Genomic DNA, 27,117 nt, shown 5'->3' with positions numbered 1-27,117 from the left:
GTCACCTTTTTTCTCTTGGTGTCAGGAAAACTTTTTAAAGTGATTCATACTGATAGCAAAGGAACGAGGCAGCAGACAGAAATTACACTTATGTGTTGTTATTTGAAACAAATATTACATAGTTACATAGTTACATAGTTAGTGAGGTTATAAAAAGACATCAGTCCATCCAATACACACTATAGAGGGATATGCTTTGTTCATATTTCATATCTGAGGTTTAAAACTACTTTAAATCCAGCTGCCATTTAGGGAATAAGGACTACACTTGAAGTAGGAGATAAACTGAACCAAGAAGAATAATTGACATAAGACCAAAAATGTTATTTTTTTGTACATTTACCTGACATAGTTACATAGGTAATCGGTGTGAAAAAAGACATCTAGTCCATCTAGTTCAGGGGTGTCAAACTCAATTTCATTGTGGGCCACATCAGCATTATGGTTGTCCTCAAAGGTTGAATCTGTAAGACTACATAAATCCGTGCCAGGCTTATTTTCTCAGAGAATAGGTGCAGGAACTCAATCACGCCCCCATCAAATGATGGGTGTGGCCAAATTGCAATGGGAGGATCTTAAAGGGGCAATAGGAGTGTGTTGTGGAGTTCAGGAGTGCACTATGTACAGAGTGCAGGGTTGAGGAGTGCGCTATTGACAGAGTGCAGAGTTCAGGAGTGCGCTACATACAGAGTGCAAATTCCAGGAGTGCCCTATTTACAGAGTGCAGAGTTCAGGAGTGTGCTACATGCAGATCTCAGGAGTGCATACACACAGAGTTCAGGAGTGCACTATGTACAGAGTGCAGATTTTAGGAGTGTGCTACATGCAGATTTCAGGAGTGCACTACGTACAGAGTGCAAAGTTCAGGAGTGCGATACGTACAGAGTGCAGATTCCAGGAGTGCGCAGTGCAGAGTTCAGGAGTGCGTTACTTACAGCGTTCAGAGTTCAGGAGTGTGCTATGTGCAGAGCTCAGGAGTGCAAATGTACAGAGTTCAGGAGTGCACTACGTACAGAGTGCAGAGTTCAGGAGTGCGCTACATGCAGAGTTCAAGAGTGCACTACGTACAGAGTGCAGAGTTTGAGAGTGCGCTATGTACAGAGTTCAGGAGTGCGCTACATTCAGAGTTCAGGAGTGTGCTATGTACAGAGTGCTGAGTTCAGGGGTGCGCTACGTACAGAGTGCAGATTCCAGGAGTGCGCTATTCACAGAGTGCAGCGTTCAGGAGTGCGCTACGTACAGAGTGCAGAGTTCAGGAGTGCACTTCATAAAGATTTCAGGGTTCAGTGGTACGCTATGTACAGAGTGCAGGTTCAGAGGTGAGCTACATACAGAGTGCAGGGTTTAGGGGTGCACTACGTACAGAGTTCAGGGTTCAGAGGTGCGCTACGTACAGAGTGCAGGGTTTAGGGGTTTGCTATGCGTAATGTGCAGGAATCTGCTCTCTTCCACAGGCTGCTCACATCTCACTTCCACCCCTACCCCTGTGTGCAAGGTCCACATAAAAAGGCCTGGAGGGCCAGATTCGGCCAGTGGGCCTTGTGTTTGACACATGTGATCTAATTCAACCAACAGATACAAAAGGAGTAATTCATAAATAAAATCGCATAAAGCCTCCTAAAGTAGATCTTTCAATAAAAGTTTTTTTTTAAATGACATTGGGGTTGAGTTTTATAACCATTTTAGATTTAAATCTTGCACAGTGGAGTTCTTTTATTATTCGTAACCCTTCCTGTAGTGTTATTTCCAGCCACATGTTAAAAATGAGTGTGACCAACACATCTGAAACAAAAACACCAAAGCGTGTCAGGTGTTTACATTTTCTTTCTTCAGGGGGTATCTGTGTATTCTGAAAAGATCCGACAAGGGAGAATTGTCCATCTTGTAATTGCAACAGCAAGTGGGTGGGGGTGGAGCTTATCGCTGAAGACCACAAGCGTGTTATACTTCTTGAAACCTGAATGCTAGTGGGTGCTTGTGGTCTGGTTTTTTTTTTCTTCAGGAAATGGACAGTAATATTTTTCAACTTTAGATGCAAGAATTCAGTCCAAAGTTATGCAAAAATTTATAACTTCATGCTAAGCAAAGAACAGAATGAAGGGAACATTTTTACTCGTTGTAACACTCTTTTCCTTTCCTCAGAAAGGTAAGTTTTGTCAATTTATAAATATGTACAGTATTTATATATATATATATATATATATATATATATATATATATATATATATATATATATATAAATAATTGATGTCTGAGTCAGGATCCCCTGGGCGTTCTTCTATTTTTATTTTCCACTTGATACATTATTTGACTACGTCTCGAGAGTTGCTGAGTTGTTTATATGCATATGCTGGTAACCAATACTGCAACTCCGTGGTTGTTACTGATGGGTTAATAGCACATGGCGTCCTAGTTGGTTCCCTTGGTTACCTTTACCTGATAAATACCCGGAGACAGTCACGTAGCGGCTTACCCTTGAAAAAGTCACGTGTGTTTGTGACGCAACGCGTCGGGAGAAGCCGTGGTGACGTCACTTCTGGTCTACGGCCGAGACCGGAAGCATCAGAGTACACCGCATCGGCGGTTCTGTGTTTGTTCCACACGCATCTACCCATTTTTAACTGTAAGTTTTCTGCATTGTTTATTAAATATTACCCTGATTTACTGCACCATGAGAGTTCCCTCTTGTTTTCAATGAGCGATTGTCCCAGAATATGATGGTATATCGAATTGAATGAGGACATCGATAAAAGCGAAAGGAATCTTTTGGTTTATACTGTGGAGACCCTTATATCCACACCTAGAAGCCTTTTATTTATTGGAGGATATCGTGAGGTCCTGTATGGTGATTGATTGCACCAAAATGCTCATTTGAGTGGTAATGGAGGTGAGCGACCATTGCACTTAATGTTGGATGTTTTAGCTCACATACCATCGCACCTGGCTGTCACCGGAATCATTTTTTTTATAGTCACTGGATTATATATGGACTTTTGTCACTTTCACTTGAATATATCAGCACTTGAATATTGTTTATACTACTTTATACATGTCTTATGGAATTTTGTGATTTTATATTTATCCCTTGTTATTTATCATCTTAAGCATTTTTATAGTGCTTATCACCATATTTTTGCACCTTGTTTGCACACTGAATATTACCTCACTTGCACTTATTCAGCACAAGTTGCTTCACCGTCACTTTCTCAGCAACCCTTGCCTTGTTGCTCATCATCAGTGTGCATTCATTCAGCACTAATCACTTTATTCATCGTTTACTTTTTATGAGCTTTCTATTCACATTTATTACTTATTTATGATCGTTCACTGATCACTTCATCTTTTATCTATTTCATCAATTATATTAATTGTTCTTTGTTATTCATTAGCTTGCTTTTATTGCTGCATCATCATCTGCTTTTTATCACCTGTTTTTTACCTACATATCCAGCTATATTTACATATTTTATATATTCTTTGTGGTGTGGTCCACCATTCCCAAGAAATTGAGTGCTGAATCTCTCTACGTTACCCACTTTACCACCGGAGCATTTTGCTGTCTTACGTCTGGGCCACTTTTTGAGATTCGGCACTGTGCGAATTTAACTGACAATTGCGCGGTCGTGCGATGCTGTACCCAAACGAAATTTACGTCCTTTTTTTCCCACAAACAGAGCTTTCTTTTGGTGGTATTTGATCACCTGTGCGATTTTTACTTTTTGCGCTATAAACAAAAAAATGCGTTTATTTTGAAAAAATAACAATATTTTTAACATTTTTTTATATGAAATTCCCCCCAAAAAAATGTAAAAATCTAATTTTTTTTAAATTTTTGGCCAATTTGTTTTATGCTACCTATGTTTGGTAAAAAAAATCACAATAAGCGTATTTTGATTGGTTTGCGCAAAAGTTATTGCGTTTACTAACAAAGGGAAAGATTTCTGTCATTTTTGGTGTTTTTTTTTTTAACGCGTAATGGCGGCGATCTGCGATTTTTGTTGCGGGACTGCGACATTGCGGCGGACAGATCGGACCCTTGGCTGACATTTTTGACACTTTTGGGGGTACCAGTGACATTACTGCAGTAATCAGTGCTATATATATGCACTGTTACTGTAAAAATGACACTGGCAGGGAAGGGGTTAATTTTATTGGAGAGGGAGGGGTTAATGTATGCCTGGTGCTTACTAACGTGTGTGGGGGAAGGTGACTATGTGACACAAGGACAGATCGAGGGTTCAACTATGCTGAACCCTGCAATCTGACCCTGCCTGTCACTTAGGAGATCCTCCCGCTTGTGTTTACACAGGCGGGCGGATCTCCACACTCGATTCCCCGACGATCGGGGAAGAGCAGCGGCGATTGCCACAGCTCCTCCCCTGGCCCGACTCCTGCTGTGACTGAATACAGTGGGAGCGAGCCTCCGGCGGCGCGCGCGCGCCGCCGAGGAAGCGGAGTGTCTGGCGACGTAGGTCTACGTTGCCAAACGATAACGAACCACTTTGCCGCAGTAGGCTCAACGTGAGCAGACGGCAAGTGGTTAATATAAATAATTATTATTTTTTTAAATCAATTTACAAAATGCAAAGTGGGCGAACCTAAGAAAAAGCTAAATCAAATCAATGTTGGTGTGACTACCCTTTGGCTCCAATAAACAGCATTAATTCAAATTATCAAGCTCTTTTGAAGAAGCACAAAGTAACAGGCAACGCTGAGGACGGTAGACACAGTGGTCGGCCAAGGAAACCTAAAGCAGCAGACGAAAAAGACACATCATGCTTACTTCCCTTCAACATTGGAAGGTGTCCAGCAAGTGCCATCAGCACAGAAATGGTGGAAACCAGTGGGACCCAGGTACACCCATCTACTGTCTGAAGAAGTTTGGTCAGAAGTGGTCTTCATGGAAGAATTGTGGACAAAAAGCCAAATCCTTGAAGTGGAAACAAGGCTAAGAGACTCAACTATTCTGGAAAACATAGGAACTGGGGGACAGAAAAATGGCAGTAGGTGCTGGGGAATAATATGAAATATTTGGCTTTAACAGGAGGCAGTTTGTTCGCCAAGGGCTGGAGAGCGGTGTCTGCAGGCAACAGTAAAGCATGGTGGAGGCTCCTTGCAAGTTTGGGGCTGCATTTCTGCAAATGAAGTTGGAGATTTGGTCAGGATCATTGCTGAGAAATACAGGCAGATACTTATCCATCATGTCTTACCATCAGGAAGAAGCAAAGAAACAAATCACCGCTCAAAGTGCTGACAGCTGGGCCAGTAGGATTCCCAAGTAAACTGTAGTAGTCCTGCAAGACTGGGTGCTCACCAAGGTCCCCAACCTAAGAAGTCCATATGCATGTAAAAAGAAAGTGGCACTTCCAGTCTCAGGAAAGTATAGCAATGAATAAGCACGTGGTGTGAAACGCGTTTGCTGCTTTTCTGTTTGTCTTGCACATGTCGATGTTGAACTTTTTGATTTGAAGAAATAAAACTCAAGTTTCTACTTTCCTGAGACTGGAAGTGCAACTTTCTTTCTACATGCATTACCATCAGGAAGGCATGTGATTGGCCCCAAATGTATTCTGTAGGAGGGCAATGACCCCAAACATACAGCCAATGTCATTAAAAACTATCTTCAGTGTAAAGAAGAACAAGGAGTCCTGAAAGTGATGGTTTGGCCCCCACAAGGCCCTGATCTCACCATCATGGAGTCTGTCTGGCATTACATGAAGAGACAGAAGGATTTGAGGCAGCCGACATCCACAGAAGATATGTTCTTAGTTCTTCAAGATGTTTGGAACAACCTACCTGCCGAGTTCCTTCCAAAACTGTGTGCAAGTCTACCTAGAAGAGCTGATGCTGGTATGTAGGCAAAGGAGGGTCACCCCAAATATTGATTGAATTTTGATTTCTCTTCTGTTCGTGTCATTTCCATTTTGCCAACTGATCAAAAAAATAAACAACACTTCTATTTCTGAAAGCTTTCCTAATTTACAGCATTTTTCACACCCGCCTTAAACTTTTGCACAGTGCTGTATATTTACTATATAATGCATAATTAATATATAAATAAGTTTAGTCAATTGATTGATAACTTCTTCACAGAATCATTTGATTCTTTTATAGAAGATTTATTTTTTTCATCTCATCTGGATGTTCCTTGTTTAAGGTTGAATTTATTTTCAAACTAAGGCCCGGTTCACATTTCCGCTGCCTCAAAGTCACGCGACTTGGAAGCCGACATCTCAGCGTGACTTCGGCACAACCTGCATACGACTTCTTTAACCGCTTGCCGACCGCCGCAAGTAGATATACTGAGGCGGTCAGCCCCGGCCAGGCAGAGTGACGTATATATACGTCACTAGCCTGTGACTGGCTTGTGAGCCAATAGCGGGCGAGCGAACGCTCGCCCCGGCTCGCTCACTGAGGAGTCCGCGCGTGTGACCGGCGGACCCGATGTCCGCCGGTCACACTACAATCGTCGGTAGAGAGGGAGAAAGGCGGAGCGGCTTATGTAAACAAGCCGCCTGTCATTCTCCCCTGTGTAAAAATGGAGATCAGACGGTTCTACTATGTAGAACCGTTGATCTCTGTTTTTACAATAATAGACATGTCCAATCACAGTTAGAATCACGCCCCTAGGACACACTTAACCCCTCCCTCTCCAATACAGTTAACCCCTTCCCTGCCAGTGTCATTTTTACAGTAACAGTGCATATGTATAGCACTGATTACTCCAGTAATGTCACTGGTAACCCCAAAAGTGTCAAAAATGTCAGTCAAGGGTCCGATCTGTCCGCCGCAATGTTGCAGTCCCGCAAAAAAAAATCGCAGATGGCCGCCATTACTCGTTAAAAAAAAACACCAAAAATGACAAAAATCATTTCCCTTTGTTAGTAAACGCGATAACTTTTGCGCAAACAAATCAAAATACGCTTTTTGCGATTTTTTTACCAAACATATGTAGCATAAAACAAATTGGATGAAAATGTTAAAAAATTTAGATTTTTACATTTTTTTGGGGGGGAATTTCATATAAAAAATGTGAAAAATATTGTTATTTTTGCAAAATTGACGCTTTTTTTTGTTTATAGCGCATGATCAAAAAATCGCACAGGTGATCAAATACCACCAAAAGAAAGCTCTGTTTGTGGGAAAAAAAGGACGTGAAATTCGTTTAGGTACAGCGCCGCACGACCGCGCAATTGTCTGTTAAAGTGACGCAGTGCCGAATCGTGAAATAGGCCCTGGTCAGGAAGGGGGTAAAATCTTCCGGGGCTTAAGTGGTTAAATCAGTTAAAAGTCAGTGGTCAGGAAAGGTTTTCTTTTATTTTCAACATTAACAAAACTGCTCAGTGCTTTTTTCTTGGCATATTAAAGAAACACTTTGAATGCCCAAACAGCTCAAAATCCTTCGTCCGGTCATCAACACCACAGTCACTAAAAACATGTTAAGTATTTCCATTGTTAAACAGCCAGTGTCCTAAAAATCAGAACACACTGAGGTGTTTTAAGTGACTGTGGTGTCAGAAACACAATAGGCACATTATTTTGCTTTAACACATCTTGAGAAAATGCAAATGTAGCACCCTACAGGTAGGTGCTAGGTAAATGTATAGTGGGCCTTGTCTGCCTAACAGCAGGGCTGTGATTTATTTAGCTAGGGTGTCAGGGCTTCCAGAAGTGCCTGCTGATGGGAGAAGTGTCCCCACTGGCTCCTGTGAGAGGCTTCTCATAGGGCAGTGTGGGAAGCCCAATCAGGAGACACATCCCAGCTTGTAACTACCCCAGAAGGCAGATTATGCTGCAAAGGATTCTGGGAGTGGGTATAAGTTTGGGGGGAAGTGTGTGTCACGTTGTCTTTGGCTGGGGCAGAGTCCCTGGAAGGAGAGTGCGGCTTTCTCTCCTCCTGTCTGAGGAAGGTGGATGTCTCGGGGTGTCGCCTGAGTGTCCAGAGAGTGCTGAGTTGAGCTGAGGGGATCCGGTGTGCCGAGAGCCTGCGGAGAGTCAGAGGGGTCCAGTCCTAGGAAAGCCTACACGGGTCGTGAGTACTGAGGATTGCCCCTGGGGGTCTGCCTGAAGTTAGAGGTGACCACTCCGGAAGAGGTTCTGGGATCCAGTGTCAGCTAGCTGTAAAGGGGGTACTTAGGTTGGGGACCCTGAAGCTACAGAGGGGGTACATAGTCAGTGGACCCTGAAGTGTTCAAGGTTAAAGGGGGCACCTGCAGTTTGGGCGCTGAATTTCACAGAGCGTGCCAGTTAAAGTGACAGCTATACAGAATCCTACTATATACTACCTCAAGCTGTGTCAGGGGGGGGAAAATATTCAGTGACTTTCATAGTACAGCAATGTCAGGAGTTCTATAGTTCTCAGTCTTGGATCTTCTGGACTATAAGTCGAGGATTCAGCACTTCTTCTGTTCTTCAGAGTGTTCTCAGTGTCAGTGAGTGTTGGCTGGCGCCGGCTGGCGTCACAGAAGCGCCAACGGGCATTTCAGGAGTAAAAGTCCCAATTGTAATTAGTTTGAGCCGCAAGGAGTATCCCACTCATTCCCTTCTCCCATCCCCTAAATTCCAATTAAAAAACCACAAACAAAGATGCCGGACTTGTCGCTGCTTCAGTTGTCACACCCAGGGTCACAGCTCACATAGGCTGGAAAGGATTCCGGTACTAATGGCATATCCAAATCAGGCCATAGGCCTGGAAACCTTGCTACACAAATATTTAACAACTTAAAAATGTAAAGTCATTTCGAGTCATATGTCTCAAGTCAAAGTCAAGTCTCAAGTCATGAATACCAAGTCAAAGTCAAGTCAAGTCTTTTATTAATTTTAGTCAAGCAAGTCTCAAGTCCTCAAACTGGTGACTTAAGTCTGACTTAAGTCAAGTCATGTGACTCGAGTCCCCCACCTCTGGTGGGAGGTTAAATGCCTTGTCAAGCATGTGGTACTCAAATAGCTGGTGTTTTTAACACACAGTGCGATCTGTTTGTTATAGGGTGGCTGCTTTCTACTCTTTCATGATGGCTGCCTCTGGAGGACATCCTGCCTCATTGGAGTTGTGCCTCCCCCTCACTTTCCTCCTCTCCTCTATGTTGAAAAGGTAGTGAAGGGGCGTGTCCTGGACATGGGGGCGTGAGGAAGCACTTGGCCTGAGCTCCTGCCATCCCTCCCTGTACATCAGGTTTTAACTGCCTTTACAGACCCTGGAATGAGCTCTGGATGTAGGAGAGGACCCAGGAAACCTCTCCAGACCTCGCCCCGCTCGGAACTCCACCAATACTTTCCTGAGACCCGCTCCTCCTCAGCTCGAGCCGGGCAGCCCCGGACACGTGCGGCCTCCCTCGCGCCCATGTCTTCTGCTCCGGTGTCCCCGACGGCTCCTGTCCTCTTCCCCTCAGAGACTCAGTCGGCCTCCTCCTTGACTCCATCGATGGCCTCTGGTACGTCCGCCGATACCCGGGATGACGAGGGGGACCTTCGTGCCCTGATCCGGGCCTTGCCCACTAAGCGGGACTTTGAGGCCTTGGCCCTGCGCCTGGAAGAGGCCCACGCTAAAGACATCCAGGCTGTTCGGACTGACGTGACCCTGCTGGCTGATCGCGTTACTGCTGGGGAGTCTTCTGTTTCCTCCCTCGAGGCGTGGGGGTCCCGACTTGAAGAAGCACAGACGACACAGGCCTCCCATGTCACCGCCCTGCAGCTGCGCCTGGAAGAGATGGAGGACCGTAGCCGCAGGAATAACCTGAGACTGCGGGGCCTTCCGGAGGCTACGGGCCCGGAATCCCTCCAACCCACAGTTTTGGCAATCTGTCAACGGCTGGTCCCGGACGTCCCACTGACTGCTCTGGAGTTTGACCGTGTGCATAGAGTGCTGGGACCCCGCTCTTCTGACGCCGAACGACCGCGGGATGTGATCTGCTGGCTCCATCGCTATGCCCACAAAGATGCCATCGTACGGAAGGCCTGGGAGACCGGCGAGATAGACTTTGACGGAGCCAGTGTGAGGATTCTGCCTGACCTCTCCCGGGCTACGTTGCAGCGCAGGGCCCTGCTGCGCCCCTTACTGGAAAGGATTCGTCAGCTGGGCTGCACATACTGGTGGGGCTTCCCCATCTCCCTTACGGTCCATAAGGGCGCCTCATCGTATGCTGTACACCACCCGGAGGACCTCCCGGGTCTCTTTCGATTTTTGGACGCAGACCCGTTCCACATTCCCAACTGGCTACAGCATCTGCAGACCTCCACCCGCAGATTCCCAGCCACCCCTGGTCGGGAAAGAGGCTCTACTCCCCGAGCGCCTAGAAGCCGCCGTCGGCTGCAGACGGGACCGGAGGTACGTGAGGATTAAGTGCCCTGTAAGTTTTGCACCTGAACTGTGCCCGCTGTGACCGCTGCGAGAACTTTTGTTCCCTGTTTGGATGCCCCTGTGCCCCCACGGGTGAATGTTTCCCCGAACCCCATGCTTACCCTAGACTTAGTGCCTGTGCTCCGGAGCCTCCTGCACTTCACCCCCCTTTGCCCCGTGGCTGAGGTGCCCCCTGGGCCCCATGCTCCCCTGTTTCTTGAACTGCCAGCACCCAGAGACCTTTAGATACCCAGGTTTTGACTTTGAGGAACTGCTCCCGGGTGTCCCTGAGACCATTTACTGCTGAGCCCTGATCACGGATGGACGTCCCTACCGGAAAGGCTTTGATGCCTGCCAGCCTTGCCTGCTAGCTATGTTATCTGGTTTTTTTCTTTTACTGCATATATTGGGTGTTCTCTTCTTCTGCTGACTCAGGTTTATGCTGGGTCTCTTCCCCCAGGACCCCCCTTGCTTGTGGAGCCACGACCCCTTATTTACTGTTCTCTGGGAGGCTATCTGTTCTCGGGTGGGTGTCGGTGGGTGGTGTGACGGCTAGCTGGAGGATTACACTGCACAAAGATCATGTTTTTTCTGTATCCTCCTTCCCGCCGTCCTGGCCCCATGGGGGTTTTCCCCTCTGGGGGGGCGGGGTTGGACCTGCTATACCTGTGCTCGGTGGCGGTCTGGGGTTCCCCGGGAGGGGGCGGAGGGGCTAACCTTTGGTTCACGGGCCCCCTTTTGGGGGGGCTCCCAGATGCTCCGTGGTACATGCTGGCTGGGGATGACGGGGCTACCGAGGGGAACCGGTTGCTGGCCGCTGACTCCCCTGGGTTATTGTGGCCTTACTTTGGGGCTCGGGGGGGGGGCTTTGGGTTAAGTGGGGAACTGTCCCTATCCCTGGGCTGGGGGTGCGGCCCGGGTGCCGCGTCTGTGGTTTCTTCGGCTGTGGTTTGGACGGGATACTGGGGACCCCCCACCCCCCTGGCGGCGGCTGATTTGTGATTTGGGTTTTGGTCTTCATAGCTGGGTTACAGGGCTGTTCGGTTTGCATCTCACTTTGGGGTCAGGGTCCTTGGTCCTCGGGCATGCCCCCCCCTTCTCTGCCTGGGGCGGGGGTGCCCCGTGGATGAAGGATCCTTTCTCAGGGGTATATAATTATTTGCACTGATGTTTATGGCAGTTTACTTGTTTATGTTTCATTATCTGTTTGCACCCGATTGAGCACAGGGAGGGCTCTGGCCACGGACCCTGCCTTCTCCTGTGCTGTTACTGTTGTTTTCAGGTTCTAGTCCCCAATAGGCCTGCATCCCGTGGTTGGTTCTCTCTTATTTTGAGGGGATCCCGGGTGCCCTTTTTTCCGGTTTCTCTTAGTGTTCCCCCCTCCCTCCTTTTTCCGTTCCTCCCTCCTCCCCTCTGGGAGACCTCTTCTTCCCCTTCCTCTCCTCCTCCTCCCCCTTCCTCCTGCGCTCAGCTTCCGGCGACCTCTTTCTTGCCTCTTTCTGGGTCTCCTTTCCCCCCTCCTCTTTCTCTGTCTCGGCTTCCCCCTTTGTTTACCCACTGCTTTCTCTCTCTCCCTCCCCAGTCCTCATAGATCACGTGCGGGTGACCTCCCTCAATGCCAGAGGGCTGAATGTGCCAGAAAAAAGGTGCATGCTCCTAGGGGAGTTGAAACGCCTTCGTTCTGACATCGCCTTCATACAGGAAACTCATTTTAAAACGGGGGGCCTCCCCCTCCTCCAGAATCGATTCTTCCCTTGCACGTACCACGCAGCCAACTCGGAGACTAAGTCCAAGGGGGTGTCGGTGTTGATTTTGAACAGGCTTCCTTGGACCCTCCTGGATCGCCGGGAGGATCCGGGGGGCAGGTTTTTATTTTTGAAGGGCCGCGGAGGGGACGTAAAGGTTACCCTGGCCACCTTATATGCTCCAAATGTCCATCAGGACGTCTTCCTCCAGAAGACATTGACCTTGCTTCTGGATTTTGCTGAGGGCAAGCTTCTCCTGGGAGGAGACTGTAACCTCCCCCTTGACCCGTCCCTAGACACTTCCACTGGTTCATCGTCAGTCTCCCGAGGTACGCGCCGTCAGGTTCAGACGCTGCTCCATGACCTTCAGCTAGTGGACGCCTGGAGAGTCCTACATGCCAGGCAACGAGACTACACATTTTTCTCCAACCCGCACCAGGCGTATTCTCGTATCGACCTGTTCTTGCTCCCCCATCATCTCCTCTCGTCTACAGTGGGCGTGGAAATTGGATCCGTTACCTGGTCCGACCACGCACCGGTCACACTGACGGTTGGCCTCAGTGGCATTAGAGGGGAGGCTGACTGGCAGTGAAAACTGAATGAGGGCCTCCTGCAGGACCCCGAGGTGTTGGCAGACATCACCCTGCAACTTCAGTCATATTTCCAACTTAACGCCACCCAGGACATGGCTCCGGGAGTGGTGTGGGAGGCCCCCAGCCAGTGATCAGAGGGGTCCTTATCAGACATGGGGCTCGGATTAAACGGGCCAGGGATGCACGCCTGACAGAACTTTTGATGGAGGTGTCCACTCTGGAGAGCCGACACAAGCGGAGACCGACCTCGGAAGATGGGGTGCGGTTGGCTCATCTTAGAGACCAGATCGCGGACCTACTTCACTACAGGGCCAAGGCGGCCTTACAGCATTGTGGTAAAGTGATCTACGAATCGGGGGATAAGTGTGAGAAGATCCTGGCCAGGTCCCTTAGGGAAAGGCAGGCCGCCTCGTACATCCCCTACCTTGTTGGCCACGATGGCTCTAGAGTACATCTGCCCAAGGATATCTCAAGGTGTTTTTGGGACTTTTACTCCCGCCTCTATGGTCTACCCCCGCAGCGATCTCTGGAACCATCCTTGTCGTCATATTTGGACTCTGTGACACTTCCGCGCATACCGTCCCCAGACCGGGCAGCACTGGAGACACCCTTTACGCAAGAGGAACTGACTTCGGTTATTGCCTCGGTGAAGAAAGATAAAGCACCCAGGCCGGATGGCTTTACGGTGCTGTATTATCAGAAGCTTAGCTCCATACTGGTGCCGCCGCTGCTTGAACTCTTCAATACGGTGGGCCTCGAGTCCTCTTTCCGTGATACCTAAGGAGGGGAAAGACCCTTCTGCTTGCGGCAGTTACCGCCCAATATCCCTACTCAACACCGATCTTAAACTCTTCACCAAACTACTTGCTCTTCATCTCCAGTCTCACCTTCTGGACCTCGTCCACCAAGATCAGGTGGGCTTTGTCCCTACCCGAGAAGCCCGGGACAATACAACCAAGGTCATAAATCTGATCCACTATGCCAGGAGCTCGGCCACACCTTCTATATTTTTGAGCACAGATGCGGAAAAGGCGTTTGATAGGGTGAGTTGGCCGTATATGTTCGAGGTACTTCGCCGTTTTGGCTTCGGTCAGTGGATGCTGGCCTGGATCTCGAGCATATACACCAACCCCAGCGCCAGAGTAAAGGCGAATGGGGTCCTCTCGGACCCGATTCGCATTTCCAATGGGACGCGGCAGGGGTGCCCCCTCTCGCCGCTCCTCTTTGCGCTCTCCATGGAGCCCTTTCTTGCCAAGATCCGTGCTAACCCTGATGTGACGGGCCTGACGGTTGGAGACCTCACATACAAGATATCGGTTTATGCCGATGACCTCTTATTCTCCCTCTCACGGTCGTTGATTTCCCTGCCCTGCCTGTTGAAGGAATTTGCAGTGTTTGGCAAATTATCGCATCTGAAAATCAATTTCTCCAAGTCAGAGATCATGGGGGTGGCGCTGTCGGCGGAGCTTCGGGATCTACTGGCCCATAATTTCGCCTTCCGGTGAGTCACGGACGGCTTGAGATACCTGGGTACCTGGCTGTCTCCAAACCCGGCGGATCTGTTTCGGTTGAACTTCCCCCCTCTTCTGGCAGAGGTACGCACCTTACTTGGCAAATGGTCACGGGGATTGCACTCCTGGTTCGGCAGATGCAACATCTTGAAGATGTCGATCCTGCCCAAATTTCTTGTCCTATTCCAAATGTTACCGGTTTTCATCCCACCGGCCTTCCTCAAGAAGGTCGAATCTGTCTTTACCTCTTTCGTCTGGGCGGGGAAGCAGCCTCGGATGGCACGGCACCTACTCGTCTTACCTAAGGCCTACGGGGGCCTGGCGTTGCCGAAACCTCGACGCTACTATCAGGCCGCCATGCTGACTAGGTGCATTGACTGGGCACGGCATGCCGCTTTGAAACAGTGGGTTTCTTTGGAGATGTCTTTCTTTTCGTTTTACCTACCCAGAGCGCCGCTTCTCCATCGAGACCTCCCTGCCGCGGCAAAACTGCACCCCACGGTGGGGACGACGATACGAATCTGCGCATCGCTCGTGGCCAGTAAGAACCTTTCCGTTGCTCACTCCCCGCTTTTTCCACTTTTGGGCAACCTGAACTTTCTCCCGGGGTGTTCGCGAGATAGATTTGGGGACCTTCTACTAGAGGGGACCTTCCAGGTGTCGCACTTTTTGTTGGCCTCTGTCTGGCCAACTCTCTCCCACTTGACTGCACGGGCGGGCAAGTTTCGGTTGTCCAGGTGGCAGGCGCTTCAGTTACTCCACTTTTTCCGAATGCTCGGCCCCCCCTCTGGGTTTACAAGAGATCTGACGCCCTTTGAGCACCTTCTGGCCGCCCAGGGCCCTATGCCTCACACCCTATCCCAATTGTATGCTCTCCTTTCCCTCCCGCCTGATGACTTTGTTCTGCCAGGGATTTTGAAGTGGGAGGGGGAACTCCAGACGGTCTTTTCTGACTCGCAACGGTGTAACATGCTGCGATTTGCTCTCAAGTCCTCTATTTGCACGCGCATTCAAGAATCAAACTTTAAGATTTTAACTCACTGGTACTACACTCCCTCTAGACTCCACCGTGTCTTCCCCGAGACCTCGGACAGGTGTTGGCGCTGCCAAAGGGAGAAGGGGATTATGGCTCATATTTTTTGGAGTTGCCTCGCGTTACGCGACTTCTGGGGGGGGGGGGTGCGCGGGGTCATTCAGAAGATGACAGAATTTGTCGTCCCGGAGGACCCTGCCTTTTTCCTACTCCATTGCTCTAGGATTGCACCTAGGAAGTATAAGAGATCTGTGCTTCGACACCTCACGGATGCTGCTAAGTCCTGTATCAGTCTGTGCTGGAAATCCCCGACACCTCCGACTCTCTCCCTGTGGATTCGCAGGGTTAAATGGATCAATGATTTGGAGGACATGGTGCTCACTGCACAGGGGAGAAGAGAACGGTACTCCAAAACCTGGGCATGTTGGAACGAGTTCATTCTATCAGACGAGGGTCAGGCGCTGAGTGCCCCTGGCTCCTGAGAGGGAGTCCGGAGGTGGTGGGGTCACCCGCGCGAATCACCTTTCCTACTCTCTCCCAGCACTTACACCCCCCTCCCCCCCCCCTCTTTCCTTTCCCTGCACCTGTCTGCTCTTTGTCTGTTCCTTCCCTTCCCTCCCTGATTCTTCCCCTCCCTTCAGAGAAAAGCGTTATTTCTATCTCTAAGTTTAGCATGTACTCGCAATGGTGTGACTTTCCCTTTTATTGCATTTCACTGTTATCAGGAACAGATACTACTTCTTTTTCACGGTAATTGTTTGTTATTATGATTTGCTCTAGTCCTTCACTGATACGATGTGTATTATCCTAGTTTGATAACTGCTGGATATGTTTTTTGTTTGTGTGCATTGCCATGCCTTCGGTTTACTTTTTCCTGCCACGCCTACTTTGTATTGTGTCTGCTGTGATTTTATGTGCCATGCTACCTTTCTGTTTATGTTTGATCAATAAAGAATTTGAAAAAAAAGAAAAGGTAGTGAAAGGCTGGCCTAGAGATTCCATGGTAGAACACTGCTGACATTTTGCTGCTTCCTGTTACCTAATATGGAAGCTAAAATACGTAACTGTGAAGACTGTGAATTTGGTGGGGTTGATTTACTAAAGGAACAGAAAATGTATATCTCAAGTTGTGTTCATAACCATGCATTTTGTTTTTTTTTTTTAAGTTTTTACTTTTCACTTTTTTTTATTTTTTTTTCCTGTTTACTGAAGTTTAGACAAGGCAGAAAAAATGCCCACGCAGGGACAGGCATCAGCCAAACAAGCAGGTTGCAACCTATAGGCTATATTTTACAGTCAATAAAAAAGAATTAAAGAAATTAAAAAACACAATGCACAAAATCCAGTGTATGTGGCTCATATTCCAACCCAAACCTAATCACAAGGAGAAATCTATAGTGCCCAGCCGGGTCCCCCAACCCGCAAAAACTCGGAAGCATTCAAAAGTAGGATTACATTCTCATGAGGCATCAGACATGAATGCAGTACAATCATCATTCCTCAATCTCCCAACAAGCAGACCCGTGGAGAGGAGGAAACAGAGATTCCAGAGACTGACTGCACAACCTATAGGACTGATGCCCAGTATTGGGCAATAGGAGGGCAAACCCAAAAATTATGAGAGAAATCATCAGGAGAATAAATGCATCTCCAGCAGCACAGAGGGAAACTTGGATGCATTTTGTGCACCCGGTATGGGGTAAAATAATCCCTATGGACCATCCTAAATTGGATGATAAAAGAAAAAGAATTGGCAGCACTCCAGGTTGAGTCAAAATCCAGGTTTATTGACTGGACATCCAAATATGACAATCGTGACAAGGTAGACGCGTTTCACACACTGACTGTGTGCTTAATCATTACCTAATGATTAAGCACACAGTCAGTGTGTGAAACGCGTCTACCTTGTCACGATTGTCATATTTGGATGTCCAGTCAATAAACCTGGATTTTGACTCAACCTGGAGTGCTGCCAATTCTTTTTCTTTTATCAAGTTTTCACGGAGGCGAGCCGGGGCATGCACCTGTGTGAGTCATCAGGCAATTACACCACCTTGAGCAGTGACTCCTTGTCTGCTAAATTGGATGAGCCCGTCCCTTAGAGAAACCAATTGTTTTTTAATGAAAAATCCCATGTATTGGGCCAGTTGTCTCTATCCAGATATGGAATGTCAGTGAGCCACCATTGCCAAAAGGAGGTCAGTTCAGCCAAGGTGATCATGAACAGAGAACCTGTTCAAGGTCAGATGAAGAAAGCACAATAGAGAAGCGAGAAAATCAACTTGTGAATTTTTCTTTGCTTTTACTACTTTGCTTCCAGGACAATTTTTTAAATTTTTTATGCACATAGTAAAATCTGCATTTTTTTCCCTTAACCGCCTCCTTCCCACCATATAGTACAATGACGGCAGAGCGAGGCAGGTCTGCCCATTCAAACAGCGCATGGGCGCCATCGGGACCGCACAGCGCGACACTGTTGGTGGCGGCGTGTCCCCAGTACACAGTTTGTCACTGACAGGGGTAAACAGCCAATGACAGTGGCTGTTTACCACATGATCGGCCGTGATCCATTCACAGCCAAACAGAAATGTAAACACAGACCGGTAAATGGCTCTTAACGGCTCTTCTCTCCTCATACACCATTTGCAGTGTGAGGAAAGAAGAGCCAAGGATCAGTGAGTTACCGATCTGTGTATTGTCAGTGTACTGCACAAGCACATAATAAAGAGAACCTGTCACATTGCTCCATCAGCAGTGTAATAGTCCTCATCAGTGCCCAGCAGTGTTACTGTCGCCCCCCCAGTGCACCTGTCACCCATCAGTCACCACATCAGTGCCCATAAAGTGCACCTGTCATCCATCAGTGCTCATAAAGTGCACTTGTCACCATCAGAGACTGTCATCAGTGACCTTCACCTGTGCACCTGCCTATCATTGATCAGTCACCCATCAGTGACCATCGCCTGTTTCTCATCAGTCACCCATCAGTGACTGTCATCAGCCACCTATCAGTGACCATCACCTGTCACCCATCAGTGAACATAAAGTGCGCAGGTCACCATTGGAGACTGCCATCAGTGACCGTCAGCAGTGCACCTGTCATCCATCAGTGACCATTACGTGTCACTAGTGATCGACCGATATAGTTTTTTTATTGCCGATATTTTGGCCATCGCGTATCGGTATCGGCCAATATTTTCGTACATTAAATTAATTTTTTTTTTTGACAGGTACTGTTGAGGGATCTGGGGGTCTAAAAGACCCCAAACCCCTCATCTGCACTTAAAAGCATTCAAAACGCCAAGTTTGTCTGTTTTGAATGGTGTAATTTTTTTCAATTTGGCACCGAGTACCCGAAAGTGATGTCATGACATCACTTCTGGGTTTTTAGATGGAGACCCGATCAGAGCCGAATGCGGCTTTGATCAGGTCTTCTCTTCAAGCGGCCGTGCAGGCACGCGGAATGTGGCGGGCAGGGGGGCGACATCCCCTCCCGCTCCTTGTAATGACACCCACGCAGCTTATCAGCGACATCGGTTGTCATTACAAGACAACCGACCGTCGGCTATGGACGCCGGTACCAGGGTGATGCCTCTAGCTGCGGGCATCACTCTGGTACAAGCACTTTCCAAAATATCGGCAATATCGGCCACCTTGTTGGCTGATTCAGATATATTGGGGAAAGTGCATATCCGCCCCCAGTATATATCGGCTTTGCCGATAATTGGTCAATCCCTACCTATCACCCATCAGTGACCGTCACCTGTCACCCAGCAGTCACCCATCAATGACTGTCACCTGTCACCCATCAGTGCCCATAAAGTGCACCAGTCCCCATCAGAGACTGCCATCATTGACTGTCAGCGGTGCACCAGTCACCTATCAGTGACTAACTGTTGCCTGCCACCCATCAGTGACTGTCATCAGTCACCTATCAGTAACCTTCACCTGTCACCCATCAGTGACCATCACCTGCCACCCATCAGTGACTGTCAGCAGTCATCTGTCACCCATCGCACAGCCCATCACCAAAGTACCCGTCACACAGCCACCATCAGCATCATGTTCAAAAAATATTACAGCAGTGGGGAGGCATTCCAGATCCTCAGCATGACTGACAAGAGCAGGCTGGAGTTCTCACAGTCAGAGTCCATATCAGATTTTGAATCCAATTCGGTGTTTGAACAGTGTGAAAACAGTGGATTGGTAACTGAATCTGAGAAAAACTGGGAAGCTGCCAGAGATATACCCCAGGATGAAATTCCCAGTACCAGCATTGCAGTATCACCCCAAAGTACCGGCAAAAGAGTTTCAAATTCCCCCAAGCATCAGCACTGGAGTGTCACATCCCCCAGGAGTAAGGACCACTACATACCTCCCAGATGCTCTTGCCAACTCAAAATGGCTTCCTTTCAACTCGGGATCAGCAAGCACTGCCCCTTTCACAAAACAGCCCCCACCCCCCCCCCCACCCCACCCCCGAAAACCTTTGCTCTGATGCTGTTAGCCGACTTCATAAGAGACACTTACCAGACACCATTCCACTATCTGAAGCATGCCGATGGGGCCAAAAAAAGATGTTACATATGTAGCAAAAAAGGAGTGTGTCTCTCCAAACCCGGTCTATGTATTGGAGAGTGCTTCCGATGTTATCATACATCCCTAAAATATTAGCCCATATGTTTAACCATTTTCATCATCTGTGCTGACCATTTTCCATGTTTTCTCAAATAAACACGTCACTGCCTTCCACCTGAACTGACCTTGGCCTGTTTTTCATTCAGAAGGAGTAGCAGAACGTATTTTGGGGTGCAGTTTTTGCTATGTAAATGCTATGTGTTTCTTTACACATTTTGCAAAAACTTGTGGGAAAAAAAATGACATGTTTAAATGGCTCATTATGCCTCTTAGAATATACTTTGGGGTGTTTGCTTTCCAAAATGGTGTCATTTTGGGGGTGTTTCTATTGTCCAGGTGCCCCAGGGCTTTCAAAAGTGTGATAGGTCGTCATGACATTAGATATGTAATTTATGTCCCTAGAACACCCGACGGTGCTCCCTGCATTTTGGGCCTCTGTATGTGGCCAGGCTGTGAAAAAGTCTCACACATGTGGTATCGCTATACTCAGGATAGGGTTGCCACCTCATCTCTCTAAACCTGAACACATAATAATTACACAGGTTCTGTGTCTGATTAGGTGGTAATTAAAGTCACTTACTGTCAGGTCACCTGTGGTCAGGTGACAACTGCACCCTGTTGGAGGCAGGGGTGCACCGCAAGGTAGTGAACCCAGTAGCTGACTGCTGCGGATGGACAGAAACGTGAGCCCAAGATTCCCCAGGGCGCGGAGTCTAAGACCCAGCTGGTGTTTACCAGAGCCTCTAGATGGTGAGGGTGGACTTGGCTGCAGCTGGGCCCAGGTTGCAGCCCCTGGGGTCCCCTGGGTCACGCTCAGTAGGGAGAGAGGGGAAGCAGCCACTCAGGACACAAGGGATAGTGATGGGTAAGCCAAGGTCGGGACAACAGGCAGACGAGGGTAACCAAGGGACAGGCCAAAGGTCAGGGTCACATGCAAACAGGAGTGGTCAGAGACAAGCCAAAGTTGGTACACAGAAAGGTAGATGAAGCACATGGCAGAGAGGAACACAAACTAACAAACACTGTTGAACAGTAAAGCAGACCTGCAGTGCGCTGGTTAATATAGACTTCCTGGAATGGCCTGGGGTGGAGCCAAACAGGGAGGAGAGATGATAAAAAGGCAGCCAGAAGGAGAATCTGACCTCTAATGCAGACATGAAGGAGTAGGTAAGCTGCCAGACACTATTGCATATCCATGACACTTTCTGCCTTATCTGTATTAAATTAGCCTCAGAACCTGTGTAAATACTATGTGTTTGGGTTTAGAGGGATGAGGTGGCAGCCCCTAACTCAGGAGGAGTAGCAGAATGTGTTTTGGGGTGTAGTTGCAAGTATGCATATGCCATGTGAGAGAAATAACTTGTTAATGTGACAATTTTGTAAAAAAAAATAAAAATCTTCATTTTGCAAAGAATTGGGGGAAAAAAATTACAACTTAAAAAAACTCACCATGCATCTTACTAAAGACCTTGGAATATCTACTTTCCTAAAAGGGGTAATTTGGGGGGTATTTGTACTGTCCTGGCTTGTTAGTGTCTCAAGAAATGTGCCGTCAGCACATCAGGTGTGATCAATATTCAATGATTGGCACCATACATTGTAGACTCTATAACTTTCACAAGGATCAAATAATATATACTTATTTGAGTTATTTTTACCAAAGATATGTAGCAGTATAAATTTTGGCTAAAATTTATGAAGAAAAATTACTAATTTGCACAAATTTATAACAGAAACAAAGAAGAATTTGTTTTTGTTTTTTTTTTTACAAAATTTTAGCTGTCTTTTTTTATTTATAGCACAAAAAATAAAAAAGCCAGTAGTGATTAAACAACACCAAAAGAAAGCTCTATTTGTGTGGAAAAAAGGGACACAATTTTTATATGGGTACAGTGTTGCATGACTGAGTAATTGTCATTCAAAGTGTGAGAGCACTGAAAGCTGAAAATTGGCCTAGGCAGGAAGGGGGTGAAAGTGTCCAGTAGGCCACTGGTAAAACAATACTTCAAACCCTCAAAACAATAGTATACTTTCTGAAAGCAGATGCCCTGTAGAAAAAAATGGTGGCATGTGCAATTTTTAATGTTTGCCCAAATGTTTATTACATTTATTATTTCAAGAAAACTACACTAAAATTAATTTTAATGCACACAGATTTTTCTTGGTAAAATATAAAAGATGATATTGCATCATATAAATAGATACCAAACATGTCAAGACTGAAGATTGCATGCACACGAGAAATGGCGACAAGCTACGATATCTAAAATGTTTCATAGGTGATGCTTTAGGCTCCTTTCCCACGGGGCAGACTCCGCTTGTTGAGCGGGGGACCTGTCTGCTGATCCCCCACTGAGCAGTGCGGAGTGGGCAGATGACAGGTCCATATGCCCTTTACTTATTCAGAGTGGACACCGACACAGCTTTCTCTTCTCTATGGGCGGCTGAGTGTAAACAGACCTGCTGTCCTTTTTCAGTACCGTAAAAGTGATCAGGTGGCTGTAGAGCCACCTAGATCACTGTAACTAAACAGATGATCGCTGGCTATAAAAAATAACACCAGGATCATGGCTTCAGCCATGAGTTTGGTACAGTATAACAACTAGCTGACAGAGTTTATATAGAAGTATGGTGGCTAACAAGTTGTTAATGCTCATTATGTAAAAGAGAAATTGGACAAAGTTAGCTGTGTCCAAAAAAAATCAGGCAGAGGGTAAAGGACTTGTAACCAATATTGTCTGTTAACTCCTGCAACTGGTGTTTCTCATTACTGACTTACTGTAAGAAAAATCCAGTATGTATTAGAGTGAGAAGACTCATGCATGTGCATGCTCAAACTTCTAAACTAACTCTTACTGCAAGATGTGTAATAGCACAAACACACAAACATTTTATCTTGCATGCTCTGCACTGACATTGAAGACAAACTGTCTATATAAGCTATTTAAGACATGAAGTGATTGTTGAGTAGTCCTCAGCCAGTCCCTAAATTAACCTACATCCTTACCCGCTACCTCTGCCTTCCCATGCTTGCGCTTGACCTATCTTTTATTTCCTGTCTATCTGTTGTGACCATAGCCTATGGTATGACTCTGCATTCTGCCTCCTGGTTCAGTACATCGCTGCCTAACTGTGACCTAGCCTTGGCTTGTATGCTGACACTGCCTCTGCCTCACATCCCTGTAATTTACTGCCCAGCTGTTGCTGACCTTTGGCTTGTGTCCTGGCTTTGCTCCTGTCTTCTGATCAAGCGTTACCACATTCCAGCCTCTGTTCCTTGTCTGGTGATCCACAATCATCTGCATCTTGCAATCTACAGTTGGAGTTGCCCACTATATCAGCCCTCTTGCCACTCTGTGCCTTCACATTTCCTGTCACCACTACCAGGGAAGTTGGGCAAAAGGTGCAAGTGAAGCGTCTTCTCCAGTTGAATCTCCACCTGTGATACTTACCATGCCTTGTTCTGCACAGTGTCTCCATCTTGGTGGGGCATGGCTTTGCATTGTCATGTCAAAGCCTCCAAAAAGGAGAACACAGTCAGTGACCGGACAAGGTCATCCAGTGCCCAGAACTAAAATGGAAAACTGTGCCCCCCTTCCCCCCCACCTATCACCCCCACCTACTTCTGCTTCCTGTTTGAGGGAGAAGGGGTGGGGCCAATATATTAGCATGCACCAAAATGTTTTTGGCATGCAATTAAATAGTACCAATATTCGGTTTAATATTGGTGCACCTGGCAGCTAGATTAGCACTCCTTCGGAAGTGGAAATCTACTTCCCCTCCCACAATCTCAGAAGTACTTAGAATAACACATCTTCATTTCAGTTATGAAACTATGTTTGCCTCAACAATTGGCAAACACTTACGTATATCAGCTCTATGGCAACCATGGGCACATTGGTATGAGAATCAAGGTAAAACACTTGCTGGTTACGTTTGTAACACTTTATCTTTGTGAGTTATAATCTTATGGAACCTTTTCCTTCTATACTTACCTGTATCTGAACTCTAGTGACTGGATAGTCTTTATATTGTTTATACTGATAAATATATAAGCTGCTGCTCTGATGCTCCCACAAAGTTGGTTTTTGAATTTCTACACTACTTGTTTCTGTACTATCAAAATGTTTGATGATACTTTGTATATTATGTAATATTGAACATTAAAATTGGTGCACCAATATGGGACTAAGAGTGGCAAATTTTCCCAGTTTTGGTGGGTGCCTGAAAGGAAAAAAAATGTCCCTGCATTAGTGGCATCACTTAAATTTTAAAAATATGTACCAGAGTCAGTGGTGTGACCAAAATGAAAAATGTCGGTGGTGGAAGAAACACAAAGCTCCAGCCCTCATCCCACGTTACAGAGCTGTTCCCTTAGCCCCACCCTCTGTTACAAAGCTCTTCCCCTAAGCCCCACCAGTACAGAGCTCCCCCTCCCCAAAACCTCACTATAAAGCTCTTTCTTACCCCCCCCCCCTCCCTACACACCCTATCCATCTGTCCCACCTCCATCTACTTAGCCAGCCCTTTGTGTAGGAGGCACGCTGTCACTTGTAAACACAAATGCCGGCACAGGAAGTCAGCTTCTGTTTTTACAAGTGACTGCAGTGAGCAGAGTGCTAGTGCTGGAGGGGGTCATATTGAGTACCACCATGCTGTGGACAAAAAAACCTCCTAGGTAGGTGCTAGAGAGAGAGTATTGTTTTGGATCCTTTCTGCTTACCAGAAGGATTGCCAGGTAAATCTATATTGTTCTCTACCTACCAGAGAGCAGGATCTGCTAGTGAGGTCTGCTCATTGTGCTCTTGTGCAGCTCCGTTTGTCTGAAGTGTTTCACACTGGTATAGCAGGGAGGCACATTGGACAGTGGGAGGAAACCTGACAAATGAGTGCACAGGCATTTAGTACAGCCCTGGTGATTGGCAGAGGAAAGTGCATTGGTGCATGCTGGGATACTGTATAAATGCCAAGAGCACATGTGCTCGGGATCTTTCAACCGGAGGGAGGGGGTGGCTGCCTACTCCTCTGTAGAAGTTGCCATGCAGCCTCAGGTGGTCGACCTGAGGGCCTAAAGAGGTAGAGAGGAACTGAACCCTGGAGGTCCTGTAGAGCTGATTGGAAGGGGAGACACTGAAAGGATCTGATTCTGCATACAGTGAGTACAGATCTGTGTCAAGGGGCCTGATCTGAGGGGGGTCATCCCTGCAGCTAAAAGAATCAGTGGATGGGTGTCAGTAAAGGGGATGCTAGAAAGTATCCTGAAGATAATGTAGTTCACCAAGTATTTTGCTAGAGATAGAGTAAGGAGACTTAACCCTTTCCATACACAAGGCAGTATGGTCAAAGCAGTGTGACTGCTTCCACAAGTAGTCATGAGAGAGAACAAAGCCGCTCAGGTGTGTCAGTCCGACCTGGTGCTGGTAAGACCCGTCATCCGGATGATTGCAAGAAAAGTAGTGGAACCGCACTCAGGTAGATGAAAGCAATGGAATTACTTTATTCTTCAAATCATAGATGAACAGACAGTGCAGGGAACAGGTGATCCGAGGTTCACCTGTTCCCTGCACTGTCTGTTCATCTATGATTTGAAGAATAAAGTAATTCCATTGCTTTCATCTACCTGAGTGCGGTTCCACTACTTTTCTTGCTTCCACAAGTAACCTGGTGAAGCCAAGTGAGAGTTGTCCTTATCAACTGTAAATAGTTGAAGTTGGAGTATCCCACTATTCCCTTCTCCCCTCCAAGTTACACACTAAATTACACAATAAATACAAAAAAACAGCACCCCTGGACTGTTTTTTGAGTAATGAGCCATTGGAGGATGAATGTGTGAACTGTACCCTAAGGGACGGTCTGCAGGTATACAGAGGAGGCCCAACAAGTAATCATACAGCGGGGACATTGCTACATTGAGCAATACCACGATGCCTAGGTGAAAATTGGATTATCTAGAACCTGGACAATCCTTCTCGCTTTTCATTGACAGTCTTCATAGTGCATGTGCTGCTTCAATCCATATGTCAAGTCCACATAAGAAGGGCCAATCAAAAGATCCCCGAACTGACAAGTTCACCTTAAAAACCAAATTCTAAGACTCAAGTCGCTCCGACTTAGAAAAAGGTTCCTGCACTACTTGGGGGTGACTTCGGAGTGGCTTACATTGACTTTTATTAAAGGGAGCATGTCTCTTTGCAGGAGGGGGCATGCCTATTTGCTGAATTGGACATATCTCTTTGCTGGATTGGGGATGTCTCTTTGATGGATTGGGCATGTCTCCTTGCTGAGAATATGGGGATGTCTCTTTGCAGGATTGGGCTGTCTCTTTTCTATTTGAGGATGTTGCTTTGCTTTAAGGAAACGTCTCTTTGCTGGATAGGCGTGATTTTTTTTTTTTTTTTTTGAGGGGGCGCAGCGTTTTATTCCTTAACCCAGGCAGCACAATGTCTTGGGCCAACCCTGGTGTCAAAGTACTGTTAAGGCATGGGTGTGGCCTCTGATCTCCAAAATGGCAGCTTAGTCAGTGAGCTCTGCCAGACCCCCTGGAAAAACAGAGTAATAGGAGCCCTTCCATCTCTCTCTCGGCCGCATACATGTAGCAGGAGGCTCAGGCAATATTCAGGCATGACGTGGAGACGAAAAGGACCACTGGTAAAGCCCCGCAAGCTGACATGCTTCTTCCTGTTCGTGCCGAAAAGACCACAACAAAATGGCGGTGGAGCCCGCGCCTCACGGGTGAATGAACGGACCACGGCCTCGCCTCACAGCTCTGCAGTGCAGCAGCCCACACATACAAAGGACTTCCCAGGCAGTGGATCATCCTTGGCAGCCTATACTCCCACCACCAGAAGCCCTAAAAATCAAAACAGCGCACAGCGTCACCAGCAGGAAGAGTCTTGGCACAGGATATGGAGGTGAGTGTGCTGCAGGCTATACAGAGGCCTCTTACCTCAGATGCACCAGATCCCATGGCAGGATTACCTACATCTGGCCAGCCTGTATCCGACACTGTCTTAAAGGACATGTTAATGTAACTTAGTTCGTTCTTACACAACAACATGATCTCCACAGTTGGGAAATGTCAAGAGGAGGTTCAGATGCTAGGGGACAGAATTGACCTTGTAGAACAGGCTATGGGAGAATATTCTACCTCCTTTAACACCTTGGTGGATGCACACAGTGCACACAGCGATGAAATGTTATGGATGAAGGATAAAATAGCTTTCTTGGAGGATAGATCCAGGAGAAATAACTTAAAAATTAG

At 47.1% G+C, this 27,117-nt stretch overlaps 1 protein-coding gene across 2 annotated transcripts in view; it reads left to right on the top strand.

Moving 5' to 3' along the window:
* Window positions 1–2,035: 2,035 nt before the first annotated feature.
* LOC309543454 (uncharacterized protein) overlaps window positions 2,036–27,117 on the top strand; it is a 58,795-nt gene continuing 33,713 nt past the window's right edge. For both annotated transcript variants that reach the window (XM_082242933.1, XM_082242932.1), the window contains exon 1: window positions 2,036–2,146. In XM_082242933.1, coding sequence (XP_082099059.1) covers window positions 2,095–2,146 — 52 coding nt within the window. In that variant the 5' untranslated portion in view covers window positions 2,036–2,094. The remainder of the gene's footprint in view (window positions 2,147–27,117) is intronic.

This window comes from Pelophylax lessonae (genome assembly GCF_965119305.1).
Source record: "Pelophylax lessonae genome assembly, chromosome: 13".
Taxonomy (NCBI): Eukaryota; Metazoa; Chordata; class Amphibia; order Anura; family Ranidae; genus Pelophylax; species Pelophylax lessonae.
This window is presented reverse-complemented; position numbering and strand designations above follow the sequence as displayed.